At 32.2% G+C, this 15,714-nt stretch overlaps 3 protein-coding genes across 3 annotated transcripts; all 3 read left to right on the top strand.

The window, feature by feature from the left end:
* Positions 1-92: 92 nt before the first annotated feature.
* LOC150029176 (protein NOI4-like) lies at positions 93-1,296 on the top strand. The gene is made up of 3 exons (XM_090298924.1): positions 93-233; positions 482-670; positions 924-1,296. The coding sequence occupies exons 1-3, from the start codon at positions 225-227 to the stop codon at positions 954-956; spliced, it is 231 nt and encodes a 76-aa protein (XP_090155050.1). The 5' UTR covers positions 93-224; the 3' UTR covers positions 957-1,296.
* A 1,617-nt stretch (positions 1,297-2,913) lies between these two features.
* Positions 2,914-7,673, top strand: LOC137812340 (uncharacterized). Its single transcript, XM_068614282.1, has 3 exons — positions 2,914-3,717; positions 6,355-6,465; positions 7,327-7,673. The coding sequence occupies exons 1-3, from the start codon at positions 3,115-3,117 to the stop codon at positions 7,414-7,416; spliced, it is 804 nt and encodes a 267-aa protein (XP_068470383.1). The 5' UTR covers positions 2,914-3,114; the 3' UTR covers positions 7,417-7,673.
* A 2,465-nt stretch (positions 7,674-10,138) lies between these two features.
* On the top strand, positions 10,139-11,420 carry LOC150029175 (EPIDERMAL PATTERNING FACTOR-like protein 1). Its single transcript, XM_090298923.1, has 2 exons — positions 10,139-10,807; positions 10,939-11,420. The coding sequence occupies exons 1-2, from the start codon at positions 10,685-10,687 to the stop codon at positions 11,191-11,193; spliced, it is 378 nt and encodes a 125-aa protein (XP_090155049.1). The 5' UTR covers positions 10,139-10,684; the 3' UTR covers positions 11,194-11,420.
* The last annotated feature ends 4,294 nt before the right edge of the window (positions 11,421-15,714 follow it).

The following is a 15,714-nucleotide window of genomic DNA, read 5'->3' as shown; positions in this document are numbered from 1 at the left end:
GCAAGGAAGGTAAGACCAGCAAGATTGTTGTTGGTGTTTTAGGGCTTCTCTTTCTATTCCTTACCCCTTTATAAATGCTGCACCTACCAGCCTGCTTTTAAAACCATTCTAATTCTTCTCAATCCCGTCTCTCTCTTTTCTTTTTCTTTTTCTTCTCTTTTGTTGTCTGATCCTTTTCCCCTGAAATTTGGGTAACCACCGTACTTATCAAAAGTTCAGTCTAAATGGCTTCGGTAAGATCTTACTACAATGTTATAATGCTATTCATCTCTAGCCATCTTGTAAAAGATGTCAAACTTTGTTGTTGTTATTATGATTATTCTTGTTATTATATAAAACAAAGCCGAAACGAGGCTTAGCTATGTACCAGGTTTCCAGCAATTCTTTGTCGTTAATGATGAGCAAAAAGGGTCTTTCTGCTTTTCATCTTCGGTGAATAATTAATCTGTTTTGACGTAAGCATTTATTTCTTCATGTACAGTATGAACAAGAAGGAAGGCCACTACCCAAGTTCGGGGAATGGGATGTTAATGATCCTGCCTCAGCTGAAGGATTCACTGTTATATTCAACAAGGCCAGAGATGATAAAAAAACTGGCGGAGGAGGATCCGTACGTGTTCAATCACAGCGAAGAAATAATTCGCGCAAGGATGATGATAAATCCGCCAAGGTACGTATGAATAACATAAGAGTTATGCTATTTAGTATCAGAAACAACATACTTATAAATTTCCCACCAACACATGTGCATGTGTTTTATTGGTTTTTGAAAGTTAAAAACAGATAAAATAAACTTTCCTATTACACCGAAATCATGGGAATGAGTTTTTGTGGCTGTTTCTTTTTTCAATAACAAAAATAACTGTCTATAATGAAGTTGAATAGCTAATATCATAATTAATATATACATATATATGCTTTAGGCGCAGAAGAAGTGGTTTTGCTTTAAACCTTAAACAAGGATAAGTGTGTTTCTCGCTGCTTGGGACGTACGTTGATTCTCTTGGGTTTTCTCCTGAGGCCACATCTGTCTCCAGACCACGGATTAGAGATAAAAAAGGAAAAGAAAAGAAATAGTAGCAGTCTGCTGAAATCATTGTTGTAGCTTCTAGTTGTTCACATGTTTCTCCTTTGTACGCAACGGCACAAAGTAATATGTAAATAGAAGAATAAAAACTACCTTTTGCAACGACAAATTAAGCAGATATGTCTGCTTTTGTTACTTTCATGATGCTGATGTGCTCAACTAGGCAACATTTTGTCTATTGTTTTTTCAGCTTGTGCCATCTTTCTAGAGGCTTCTTCTTCTTCTTCCTCTTCTTCTACTTTTTTTTTTTTTTTTTACATTTTAATATGACGATTATGGCTGGAGTTGTCGAATGAATACAACTGTGAATTCTTTATGCCACCAGCAGCATAGTGCTGACCACGTTTGGTCGAAAGTGATGATGACATGTATTGAATATTTTTAATATATAATTATACTATACTATACTATTATTGAAGGACTTGGTACTCATTGATGTTTGTCAAATGCCACAAAACATGGGGTACTGGTGAAAGTGAAGCATCGTGTTTATTTCTTTAACTTATATCTTCATCCTGTTCATCTTAAAGGAAAACTAATCAATAAGTCTTTCAAAAATTTAGCTCTCATAAAGCATCTTTAAGCAACTAGGAGTTACTAGTATTAATATATAAAAGTAGTAAAAAAAAGCGAAAAAAAATCAAAGAAAAATTATTAAAAACGAAATGGTTGAATAAAAATAAAATAAAGTATTTCAATATAATTAATTGAGATTATCATAACAATTCATTCATTTGTCAACGTCTTCGGAGTTGAGATTTAAGTAGGTACTAAGTATAATATTTATAGAATACAAATATTCTAACTACAGAAAAATTTATAACTTCTAATAATCTTTTCCATTAATATTTTGATCTTTAAATTTTAATGTCAATGTCGTTCGGATTTTCATTTTTCAAAAACTGTAATATCTATTTTTTTTAAATGAAGATCGAAATAATTTGGAAAGTTACAACTAGTTAAAAATGAGAGTAAAAGTTCCCAATCAATGCTCAATTGGGCACAAAATAAGTTACACATATTATTTTGATCTTTAAAAGATTTGAATTTGGGTTAGTGACGACAAATTTTAATAAATTTATTTATTTTATATTAATTTAGTCTTTTTTAAGTATCTTATCATTTTCATTTTTTTTATCAGTAAAAAAAATATTAAATAAAGAATGTTAGAGGTACTTTAACCATATACAAAAAGATTATGTATATAAAACGTACTACGTCAAAAAAAAAAAAAACCAAAATTATATCCAACAAAACTAGAGTTCATTAATAACTTATTATATACCCTTACGTTGTTTTAAACTTATTTTAGTCTTTTTTAAAGATAACATATAAAATAAACTTGCAAATTACTTTCTCTATCTTTGTTTACAATATTTTTCCTCAAGACTAATTATCTTTTTAACATTTTTTTTATAATTATATGGTGCTTTGCGTTAGTTATGTTCTGTCTAAAATATCCTTAATTAATAATTTTTTAACCAATAAATAATAAATATTTGAAACAAATGAGATATTCTCTTTCTCTCGCTACTCTTATTAAATTTGGAGAAGCTGAGTAGCTACAAGTTACATAATTATTATTCTCTTCCGAGCATTAAGTGATTAATTAGGCGATGATTAATTTAAAAAATATTAAGGGTAGTTTTAGAATAATAGTAAAATATATTGACAAAATTAATATCAATAGATAAACTAACTATTTTTTTTAAAGAGTGTGAAATAATTAGTCTTATAAATAAAGATATAAAAAAGTACATAAAAATAATCAATATCATTCTTCTTTATTGGTTTTTTATGTAAACTTATTAGATTATATTCCAAATGGTCTTGAAAGAGAAAAGGTTGGAGAAAATGATGAAATGAAATCCTAGTTCAGGTAGTGAGAAGCGGTTATATGGGCAATGCTGCATATACCTCGAAGATATCGTCACCGAAGGTCGTAAAGCAACCATGATATGAAAAACTATACTCCAATAAACTTCTACTCCATACACATTAACGCAATTTGCAACTTCTAACAAACAATGCTACTCACATGTCATCACCACCCTTTCTTACATTCTCCTCTTTCACTCTGCGCAACCACCACTAACAGAAACAACAACCTCTCACTCTCTCTCCCCATCATAACCTCGCTCTCCCTCCACCTCGCCACCCCAAACCTTAACCACACCGCTCATCGCTTCAATTCTCTCACAGTCCGCGCCGAATCCTTTCCCCTCCTATCCCAACATGTCACCGCCGATTCCAAATTTGACTCTCTCCTTTCATTCGTCGAGTTCTCCTGCCTCCTCTCTTCCGCCGTCGCGTCCTCCGCCGCCACCGTGGTCGCGGCATCCAAGAACGAGCTACTGGCCAGGATCGGCACCATAGCCGCTCCGTTTGGCCTCGCGATGCTTGTGATCGGGGTTTCGGTCGGCGTTTGGATTCGGAGGCGGAGGTGGAGGCGCGTGTGTGTGGAGAACGGGAAGGGCGGGTTGGAGGTTAACTTTCTCCAGAGGATTGAGAAATTGGAGGAGGATTTGAGGAGTTCCCTGACGGTTGTTAGGGTTTTGTCAAGACAGCTCGAGAAATTAGGGATTAGGTTTAGGGTTACGAGAAAGACCTTGAAGGATCCCATAGCTGAGGTAACTACTCTGTCTTTTTAGGCGCGTGATGTTTTTGAATATGGTTGTTTGTTGAGTGAGTTAGCTTGTATTTCATTCACCGAGCATTGTGAGGATCATATTTGTAATGCATGATTGGCAACTTCTAATGGTTAAAATTTCTGAATAACGACAACTGAGCTTTAGAAAGTGTAGAGTAATATGATGTGATATGATTTGTCGGATGATACTAGTACATAGGTCATGTAGTAGTGACAGGAAGCCTCTTGATACAATAAGGCTGATAGTATAATAGCTTTAACGATTTTAACAATGGTAAGTTGGTGCAAACTTTGAAGAATATGATTCATACAGCCCTTCAAATTAATGTTCGTGAAAGACATAAATATCCTTCATTTTCTGTACAAAGTTCTTATTAGGAAAATAGATTCGTGGAATCGTCACTGGATTCAGTTCTATAGCCATAGTCGAGGATCAACTTTCCTAAAAACTTAATCTGTTCCGTAAATGATTTTTATACCTTCAACACTTGCTTATACTAAAACCCTTTGAGCTTTTAGTGTGTGCTTTTGGAAACTATGCACAGGTTTATTTTATCTTGCGTTGAAATCTAACTTAATTTAGAGTTGGGGCGGGAAGGGTTGAATTGCAATTCTAATTACTTGCGGTGTGTTTGGTTGCTCATCCGAGATTAGAGAAGATTGATGACATTCTGTTGAAGCTAATTCTAAAAGCTTTTGCTTCAATTTTATGGATTGGATGTGGAAAATACTTTCATTGTTAAAGCACCTAAAAACACACTTGTTTATAGATGCCTTGGGATCATGTGCAACACAAACTTGTACCCAAACCTTAAGTTGTAAGGTGGAAGCCCTATAAATGGGTATTTATCTAATGCTGTTCAAACATTCATCTCCTTCTTCATTAGATTTTGATCTTTCTTAAGCATCATTTTATGTGTCATCCGAATTAAGATTCATATCTTCAGTATCCTTTTGCTCCTTACTGCGCTCGTGTTAGCCATTTGGTTCATTCAGGTTTCAAGCATTTTTACTTGCTTCTTATCATCAGCTGCCCTTGTAGTTGCTGTTACTTGTGTCAATTCTTCATTGTCATCCCCAAAGAAGACTTCATCTTCAACACATTCATCAATATTCATTGATGGTGATCCTCCACTGTTCTCAAATTTGATTTGTTTACAGAACCCTAGGCTGCTAATAGTCAGTGGGTGCTTGAAACCAATTATTTTTGTTTACACTATGTTTAGACCCCATAGCATCACAATTAGCAAGTTATCTTGTCTTTCTGGTCATTTTACAAGTATCAACAGTCAGCACTTAGATTGACTAGTAATTAAATTCAATAAGGCACTAAAATTGACCAAGTGCCTTGGTAAAGTTGATGGGTAGTGTGGTAGTACCTCAACCGCCAAAAGGAACTGAACCTGTGGCTCTCGTGTCTCAGATGGGCCTTTAGATTCCTTTTACTATAGTGATTTACTTTCACAAAAATTACAGCCACAATGCTGAGCAGAAAACAACAATTCACCGTCATATGGCCTGATCAGCAGTATGAATATAGGAGTGGATTGTCGTGGTATTTGGAAGTATAATTTCTAGTCATTGAAGTATAGCTGAATGGCAGCATCCCAAGATAGATAATTGGAGTTAGAAAGAGTGTCAGTTGTTGGAGTTGTGGAGTCAGATACCATATAACTAGACACTTTTGTTTTGCTGATTGAGGTAGGCATCATAGGTGTCATCATAAAATCATATTGAAGGGAATCAGGAGATATATAATTGCTATCAACCAGAAGCAGAAACACTGCAATCCTACACAAGAACAATGCCAAGCAACACCAACCAGTTCCAAACAATGGAAGTAAAATCCAATTGGGGAATATACCAACAGAGCACAACAAACCTGGTAAGAGATTAGGTTCAAAGAGGCCAATCTAGAGACTAGAGAGGAAGGCCGGAAGAGCATAGCAAAGCCAAACCAAGGAAAGCTTTGATGAAGTGATGTCACTCCATTTCAGTGACAGACTCGGACATTAAGTCTGGTGGTGACAAAACTTATCTTACTGTACATGGAAAAAAGATAGTATGATAAAAATTACCATGATGGTCTAGGTTAAAGACAGTGAAGCTAAAATGACAACTTAAAACTGTAGTTGTTTTAAAAATCTTGAAATTGGTGGGAGCGTGTGCCCCCTCATCGTTCTCTATTTGATGTTTACACAATAGAACACACATTTGAAATTGTCTTTGGTACTTCTTAAATGAAATTTATTGTAATAACTATTCATATTTTAGTTATTTTTAATATTTATTCTTCATACTTTTCTGTACGCCTTTTTTAAAAACAAATTTGCATTGCCATTTATATATTATCTTGGATACAATACACATGACATGCCCACATGGCCATTCCTTTGCCACGGGCATTGGTTTATGTCTATGCAGCATGTGCTGAAATAAGATTTTTGTAACTACATTTCATTTTAACTCAATTGCTAGTACAAGGAAATTTCAATTTTTTATTAGTAAAAATTAAGTGTACTCTAACTTTATGTTTATTAGCCTCCCCTTATTTTGAGTGAATGCTTGAAGTTTATTATATGGAAAAGATAACTAATTATTTGTTCATTTCTTGAAGACCGCAACTTTGGCCAAGAAGAATTCTGAGGCTACTAGAGCATTAGCAGTGCAATCAGACATTTTGGAGAAGGAAGTTGGTGAAATTCAAAAGGTTTTATTAGCAATGCAGGTAATCCTACCCCCCATGGTATTAGAATTCTGCATGACAGTGTAGGATCCATTTACTAATCAAATGTGCACGTTTATGACTGGACTTTGTTGTTTGAATTATTTTGTTTGTAATTTTATCATATAATAATTTAAGTTAAAAGATTTTTTAGTCTTTATTGTGTTCTTCAATTTTGGGATTTGGTCCCTATTTTAAAAGTTTGTTTTTTAGCCCTTATAGTTTAATTTTTTTCTAGACTTTGTTTGGTCCCTATAGTTTCTTTCCATTTAGGTTTTTTCATATAGTTAATTAGACATTGATCTTGAAATGTTATCTCTTGAAGGGTAAGTGGCGTATTGGTGATAGCAGTAACTAAACCTGGAAAAATTAAACTTACTTAGATTATAGGGAACAAAAAGTATATTTATATTTTTGTCTTTAGTTTATGCGGTGTATGTTAGCTAGCAACCATGGGATAAGATATACTCAAATTTTAGGGGTATGTTAGCAAACTTTTGGACTCATGGCCTGTTTGTTTTACAGTTGGTAGAATTTTTTTCGATCGCCCAGTATAATTGGGATATGTATTCAAATGAGGATGTCTCAAATTTTGCAGTTGGAAAACATATGTAGTGTGGGAAATGCGTGGGTTTAGGATGGGTATATTTTGGCGACTCCTACAAACTACTAAATTTTTAGGTCCTTCTAATACCTTGTTTTTTCATTTTTCTGGTAATGTAAAATGTTATTTTTTGACCTTGGTACCAATTTGACCTTAAATATCTAAGAAAAAAACTTTCTTGAACACTTTACTTGTCAAAGTATCCTCATTTTTTTATCATCAGTTTGAATTGTGTTAGTTGTGTCTGAACATTCACGTAGGAACAACAGCAAAAACAACTTGATCTGATTCTTACAATCGGGAAGGCTAGTAAGCTATGGGAAAGCAAACACGAAACCAGGGAAGGCTAGTAAGCTATGGGAAAGCAAGCACGAAACCAGTGATGGACAAGATACATTAGAAATGTCCAAATCTGTTGAAGATGTAGTAAAAGAGGTGCACTAAATATGAAGATTACGTTAAAATTAGAGGAAATTCCTGAAATTTTGGAGTGGCAAATCATGGTGTAAGATTCTATGTTTTTTTGCTAATCATAGATTTTTACTCAATCAAAAGTACCAAAATTGTCGGCACATAATTCATGGCACAACATTTTTGATCCCTTGTATGTTTCTGTTTCATTGTATGTTAAAATGAACCTTCAATTTTCACTAATAAATTTGGTCAAGGTAAATTATCCAAAATAAATATCGAGGCTAACAAGCTGATTAAATATCTTGCCGTTTTATAATAAATAATGAAAGGATCTAAACCCTAAACCTGGTTCTTTACAAACTAAATATTTAATCTGTTTAAATTAGATGGTAACTGTGATAGATATTCACATTTAATTTAATGAATCGTTAGCAGAACAATTTTTTAAACGCACTTGCACAATGTTACCCAATGTTTGGTAGAGAGGGGGGGATGAAGGGTGAGACACTATTATTTCTTATTTATTTTTATTTCTATCTTATATCTCTTATTTTCTTTCAAATAAGTCAAATAAGAAAATGCTATTTTTTTAAAAATAACTCCTCCACCCTAGGTTCTGAGATAGTGAAATGGAATCATTTGCAAAAAGTAGATCGATATTGCCTATTATATCCTGATTATAAGCCAGCTTCCTTGTCATAGTTAAAGCTCTTATGCATCTTCCTTCAAAGAACAAAATAGAATTTGGTATAGATATTCTAAAATTCTAGACAAGGTCAGTGGACAGAGAATGTTTTAGGTTTCAAAGTCATTTCACGGGGACATGGAATAGCAAAACCCCTGCTCTGCTTCTTTGTCTATGTATCTTCTCACGTTTCACACGGCTCATTATATTTTCGGTTAACTCCCACTGGGTTTTTCTATTTTTTCTAGTGAAGACTCAATTTTACCTTGTATCAATTGATTGAATACCGATGAGGACGTGAAGTGTGGTTTTAGCTTTGATCTGAATTTAACGGGTGAATTGGAGAGGTTAAAATTGAGATAAAAAGAGAAACAATTTTTTGGGGTACTACGCAAAACCGGCTTGGGTTGCCTAGAAGGCTACAATGCAGTTTGCAATTATTCATTTCCTTGTTTGTGGTCACAATTGTCGAAACTATCAACGCCACTAAATCCGGGATTGCATGTGAATGTGAACCCAAGCCATGGTACTTTGTTTAGAAAACAATAATAAAATTTATGTTGAGTATTCAGAGCAAGTAAGGAATTGGAAGGTACATGTAAGAGAGGCAAAGCGATGGTGTCCTTATCTTTTGCGATACCTTTTTACTCCGCTAATAGTAAAAGTAATCGAATCCTCGATTAGAAAAATGGCTTTAGTTGTTTTTTTATGATGATCAGCACATCATTTGATTTGTGACTAGTAGAGTTTAGAAGAAAGAAAAGGGTAAAGGTGTAGAAAATGGAAAGATTTTGATCTTTGCAGAGACGTCTTTTTACTGCTCTCAGTGGCAAGAAAGATGCGTAGGTCTGGTCACTCACAGTCACAATCCCTCTCTCACTGCAATGTCAATACTCTAATGCCAGCTTTGACTAATTGAAAGCTGTAGAGTCACACCAAGGAATCCCCAAACCTCGAAAAGGAAACTGAAACCAGAATACTTTCACATGCCCTTTAAACTTATTTGGTGTGAAATGCTTTCTTGATGCGTGCTAGATCAATTTTAGAAATTCACCTTTTAGGATATATCACAGCCATCCCATTGATTTCCAAATTCTTCACAAACACCTTCTGTTCAAATCTCTGTTTACTGTTTTTCGTTACAAAGTATGAGAATTTTTTAACAATAGCCTATGTACCACAATCGATGGTGTTACACAAAAGCATGAAGGCAGGGAAAGAGGAAAATTATTATTATCTTCCTCCACTTTTATCATACAGTGTGTGTACAGTGCAGAAATACAATGAGTCTTTTTTTTTTCAACAAAACTGTACTGCTTGTTGCTGTAATATCAGTTTTTGGTTATATATAAAGCGTTGTCAATATATATTTCTTTTGGAGAACATACTCGTGATAATAAAAAAAACATGGAACTCACATTTTATTTCCTAGACCACTAAATAATATGTTTAAATTCATTTGATGTTTCAGCAGCTTTATACTCAAATATATGGCTTTCATGTCTCAAAATTCTTTTTTGCAGCACCAATAAGAATTAATTATGTGTATCATAATTATATAATTGCAATTTGTAAAATGCCTAAAGTTCCCTTCAAATCAATTTAACATGATATTAACTATGGGACCACTTCTGTAGGAGTGCTACTTGAGGGAAAATAGATAATAAATACAAGTACTTAATCATTCAATTTTTCCGTCTCTATATAAACTTGAGGGGTCAGTAATAATTCATACTTTACTCACAAAACATCTAAAATCTTGCATTTTAAGCCAAAACATTACTCATTAATTTACAGTACATTTTTCCAAGAGAGGAAACAGAAGCCACACAAAGCATTTGCACTAGCAGCCATAATCAGGTGCAACAAGAGGTCCTGAATCTAAGTAATACAAGTCAATGACAGTCAAACAGATGAATCTCTAACAGAAAAACTGAGACAAAAATTAGTTAGCATAATAAATGCAAATTTGAACTACCATCTCATGTCTGTGATATTTTTAAACACACACAAAGGACAAAGCCATTTGTTAGCCAAGCAGTTTCCAATAACCAGGTTCAAAGTCTCAAGCCTCAAACTACTAATAGAACCATGTCCAAGGGGGCCCCTTGATACTGATGTGGATTCTCCCAATTTGCTTAACTCTCTTGAGTCGTTCCTTTCACTTTTCTGCTACACTCTGCACTCTGCACCCTCTCTTTCTCTCTCCCTCTCTACTTGTTTGCTGCCAACACATCTTCCAATTTATGTACCTCTCTTCTCCTCCTCCTTCAGGCTATACGCCATGACAAGAAAAGCACTACTCTGCACTGGAAAATAAGCAAAAGCCTTCTTCCTTTTTGATCTTTTCTCTTTCTGCTTTACTGTGCTTCTCTCTCTCTTGGCTTGGTTCTTCACAAGTTGATAAAGTTTCTTCAGAGGACTGGCATCCGGATCTCAGTTAACTTTCATTAAATTTTGCCACCTAGTTTTCTCTTTTAGATGGGGAATGACTTCAAGGGGTGATATGATATGCATTCATGGCTTCACTTAATTCATATCATTACTGCACAACCACCTCCTTGCTCATCGTACTTGTGCTACACAATTTTCTCTCTCTAGTTTCTGCCTCTAATCACCCTCACACTTCAATCTCTACAAGGGTAAGCTCTAATCTTAGCCATGTTTGTTTATATCCTCACTGGTTTCTCTTCCCATTATATCACTGCTTCAAGTGTGTGTGTGTGTAAATGGTCTAACAGGAATTTGTACAAAATGTGTTTGTGATGTACAGGAACTGTTATTTGAGGAGAAAAACAGGCTAGGTTCAATTCCTCCAAGCTGTCACAACAAGTGCAATGATTGTCATCCATGCATGGCAGTTCAAGTGCCAACTTTGCCTAGTCATGACTCTAACCCTCCAGATCTTACCAAAACTTCTGCTATGGCAAGTTTTCTTAACCCTTCTTCTCCCCAAGGTAACAGGTACTCCAACTACAAGCCATTGGGATGGAAATGCCATTGTGGTGACCACTTCTTCAACCCTTAAAAATTGTACACCTTGATTGTAAAATGGAAATTGGCACTCCTATTTTTTGTTGGTTAAATTGATATTTTGTGGTTTAGGGGTCAGCTAGGGTAACAGATTTGCTATCACTTGCGTCAGCATGGATAGTATACATTGGAGTTTGATACACTTGTACAGAGTTTGTTACAGACCTGAATTCCAACTTTTTATTATTATTATTATTATGATGCCTCTGAATTTTGAGAAAATTTGGTGTTGTTGCTTTTGTGTCTGTTTATTAAGGGGTTCCTTATAAGTGGTTAAGGATTAATTACTAATTTTGTGTCCAACCAGAACAGACTGGAAGAGGGCTAAGGTCTTTTCTTTTTTGTTTTTGGAACCCATCATTCTCTGAATCTGTCTTATAACCTTTTCTTCTTATCTTGGAATTTTCATTGTCTGCTAGACATTACATCTTCACGCCCTTGTTTTTATGTCTCCTACTCCTACACATATTTATGACTGATTTGTCTGTAAAATTTCACTCACTCTTAATAGTGAATCATACTCAAAAGTTTAGTAAGTTAATTATGATGTCTAGTACTCATTGATTTCAATGTTTTTGTTTTAATAATATGCATTCTATGGTACAAATTAGATGAACAAGAAATTTGCAGCCTAGCTATTCAAGTCATTTGATAGAATTCAGCGTAACTAGAGAACTACATTTTGTTAAATAATTTTGATAAATTTACCGTTCATGATCGCGTGACAATATTAAAAATAGAATCAAGTATGCTTTCTTGTTTGCTTTTAGTGTAAAATGTCATGGTTTTAGTTTTAAGTAGATAATAAAGCTTGGATTGTCTTCCAAAACAAGTATAATTTTGTAAAAACAATGTAACAAGTATGTCTTATAATTTTGAGATATAACACTAAACCTTAAAGACTAAAAAATGTTTGAAAACTAAATGAAGTTCACTTTTGACACAATACAGAATCTAGATGAGGCAACCTAATCCCTCTTAACTTACTTTTTAACACATTTTAACTTGAAAAAGGTTGATTCATGCCACACAAAAATGGGTTGGAAAGTTGGTGGTTTAAAAATAACACAAAATAATAACAAAAACTATTAAAAGTTATGAATTCTTTTTAATATATTACATTGTTGTATTTTATATACATATATATTGTTCAAAATTTAATGATAGGAACAAAAATAGAGCGCAAAGTTAAGTAATGGATAAGAAACTTATTTGGCAGAAAAAAAATATATTTTAATATTATATTTTATACATGTTTGAATAAGATGATTTGAATAAGTTTAAAATTAAAATCACAAATAACTCGTAACATTGTAACAACGGATACGAGAATTCAATTAGGAGAAAACATAAATAAATTACAATAATGTAGGCGTGATTTTCTAAGATATTTAAAATTTCACTTTGGGAATACACATCTTAATAAAAACATTACATTTTTATTAAAATAAAATTATAAATATAACTGAAAACAACAAATACAGTATCTATGTTAATCTATTCATATATACAAATGAGGTTTTCATTTTAACTGCTCTACATTCTTTTACTATTTTATCCTTACTTAATACTTTATTTTATTAATTTATTTTGGTTATTTGAATATGGTATAATTTCAGAAGTTAATAAAATGATTTTTTTAAACTTTTAATTTAATTTTATTTGTTGTCATTTAACTGGTAAGAGAGTGGAAAGATTGGTAAGTTACTTTTTTGTTTTAAATTAATCTTCTTCTCTATTAAATAAAAAATTAAAGATATTTATTGTGTTCGGTTTTATTTTGCACATATAATCTTATTTTCAAATACAATAACAAAATTAAAACATACAACAACTTTTGTTCAATATTCAAACTGAGTAATATAAATATATATAAATAATATAAATAAAAAATATGAATACGTGTTCCTTGGAGATAGATTATATGATATTATAATTTATATTAAATTTTTCATATTATATTAATAATTAAGAATACGATCTTAAAATTTTGTCCACACGTAGATCTGCTTTATGGCAAAGAGTTCTCACCTTCCCAACCAACCAATTAATACTGGAATTGAATACATCCATACATGTATAGATTATGGCATTTATTTTATGTACTAATCTATCTCAAGTCAATTGCCCAAATTATACCATATTCCATCTATTAACACCCACATTATTTCAATATTTCTAAACAAACAAAAAAACAAGTTCATGGAGATTAAAAATTAAAACTATCAATTATAAAGATTTAAAAAATATATTTACTTTATAAAACTTTATGTTTTTATTTTATACGAACAGTTACAACTTATAAATATATACTTAAATTTTACCAGGATACTTATAAAAGAAGGAATTATTATAATGTTCTCAATTATTTACATTAAGATATTTTGTTCATTTATTGTATTTTCCTGTAAGCTGTTTATTTTAATTATTTATTTTAGATATTTTGTATTTTTTTTTTACTATTTATCTACTTCAACTATTTTATTTTGAATTCTTTTGATTTATTAAAAAATTGAATCACAAAATGAATTAGGAACTCTACTTGTTTCAATTAATATTGATTACCAAATGGGTAGGTATAATTTTTTAACTACAAGATCCATGCATGTAATAGTTCATACTATCTTTTCTTATCATGACAGACAAGTTACAAGTTTATGTGATATTATTATTAATCACCATGCGCATTATCTTTTTTTGGACATAAAATATAAAGTTAAGAAAGTTAAGAAACTTAAATATGTTGTAAAATGTAACTATTAGTTTAAAATAAAGAACTTAATAATATAACATTATCGAACTATTACGTAAAGGTTGACAACAAGATTGAACAATACAAGTGTAACAAAATCAAAATTTAAAAGAACTTAAGAAAATCAAAATTTAAGATAACTCGCAATAAAATAAAAATTCAACTAAGCAGACAAATAACTTAACAAATTAAATAGTAACTATATTGAAAAGATACAAAACACAACCAATTAAGTAACCCATCAACAATTTATAACAGAATTAGAAAATTGTGCCAAGCCTATATTATAGTGCAACACACAAGCTAGGATTTTCACTTAGGATTTTCAGTGACAAGTCACTATAGCAGAACCCACCTCTTAAAAGATTAATTTTACATCGGGTGGATCATTGATCCATATATCTGTTTTCTTAGTATAACGTTTATTTTATAGCTAATTCTCTTGACCTGCTATTTATTTTGAGTAATGTGGGACTTTATTATACTAGCAGTTTAGTAGTGATCAAAAGAGACTAGTCTCCTAGTTTCTGTAATCGTGGGGAAAATATTTGTTTGGTGGACCTACAACCATTCAAGTCTAACAAATCTAACCTTGAATAATGCATTCCTTAAACGAGAATTAACAACCCAAGATAGTTATTTGGTTCAAGCTTTTCCGAACCCAAGATGGTTACTTGGATCAAGCTTTTTACTTGCAACAAGGTTACAGATAAGTCTAAATTGAGTTGTACTAGTTCTTTTGACCAAAAAGTTGGAGATTAATTATGTTGTTAATACAAAATTGTTAAAGTCTGGTTCCAAAGCTCACTTGGGATCTCTACAAGTTAGTTCCTTGGGATTTATATTTGGCCAAAATTAACGACTCATTTACCCAATTTAAGCATTCTGCTAAGTTTGTCTAAACTCAATTTGGTTAAACACTGTCTTTTCTTTTGTGGACAAGAAGTTGTTTTGTGGGGCACTTAAACAGTTTTTGCACTTAAAAAATTTGAGTTACCTTAATTTTTTTGTTGGATGGTACCGTGAAAAGTAAAAGATTCAAAAAAAATAATGTCTTTGGATCTTTGATATAAAATTAACCATATATATAAAAGGAATCTTCCACTAAGACTCAAATCTGCCCCTGCACTAACGTCGACACAGTGAGACAATTTATCTTTGAAATCAACTAACAAGAAAACATGACGTAGCTAGGTTTTAAACAACGATGTTTTCAAAGCTTAAAAATTAAAGGTTTCACATAATAGATAATAAATTAAAAATGTCATACTAGTTCATTCATTAATCCTTCTATTTTCTCTCAATTTTTACATAATATACAATTAATTAAATCTTTATACAATATTATCTTTGCAACTGAAAGTAGGTAGAATAGGTCCAATGTTTTATCCATCACAAAAGAATAATCATTTTAGGTTGGTTGAGTCCCATAACAGTTGACTATAAACAGAGCTAAAAAAACATCTTTTATATAAACTGAAATTAAGTTATACAATTTCATTTTTTAACAAACTTAACTTATTTACGAGTACAAACAATCTTTTCTTATCTTAAAAAGGTCTTAGCGATAGAAACTAATAAAAAATATTAAAAATTAAAGTATATAACATAATATATTGCAAAAACCTCTGACATAAACAACTTGCTCTCGAATATTCAAAGTCATCAAATATTAGGCACCGACAAATAATGGCTGGCAAAGGGTTTTAATAGAGAAACGATTGTTCAAGTCAAAGTCTTCTACAAAAATACAAACAGTGTATT

Source organism: Phaseolus vulgaris, chromosome 2 (genome assembly GCF_051622355.1).
Source record: "Phaseolus vulgaris cultivar YP4 chromosome 2, ASM5162235v1, whole genome shotgun sequence".
NCBI lineage: Eukaryota > Viridiplantae > Streptophyta > Magnoliopsida > Fabales > Fabaceae > Phaseolus > Phaseolus vulgaris.
The sequence above is the reverse complement of the archived record's forward strand: the minus strand, read 5'-3'. Positions and strand labels throughout refer to the sequence as shown.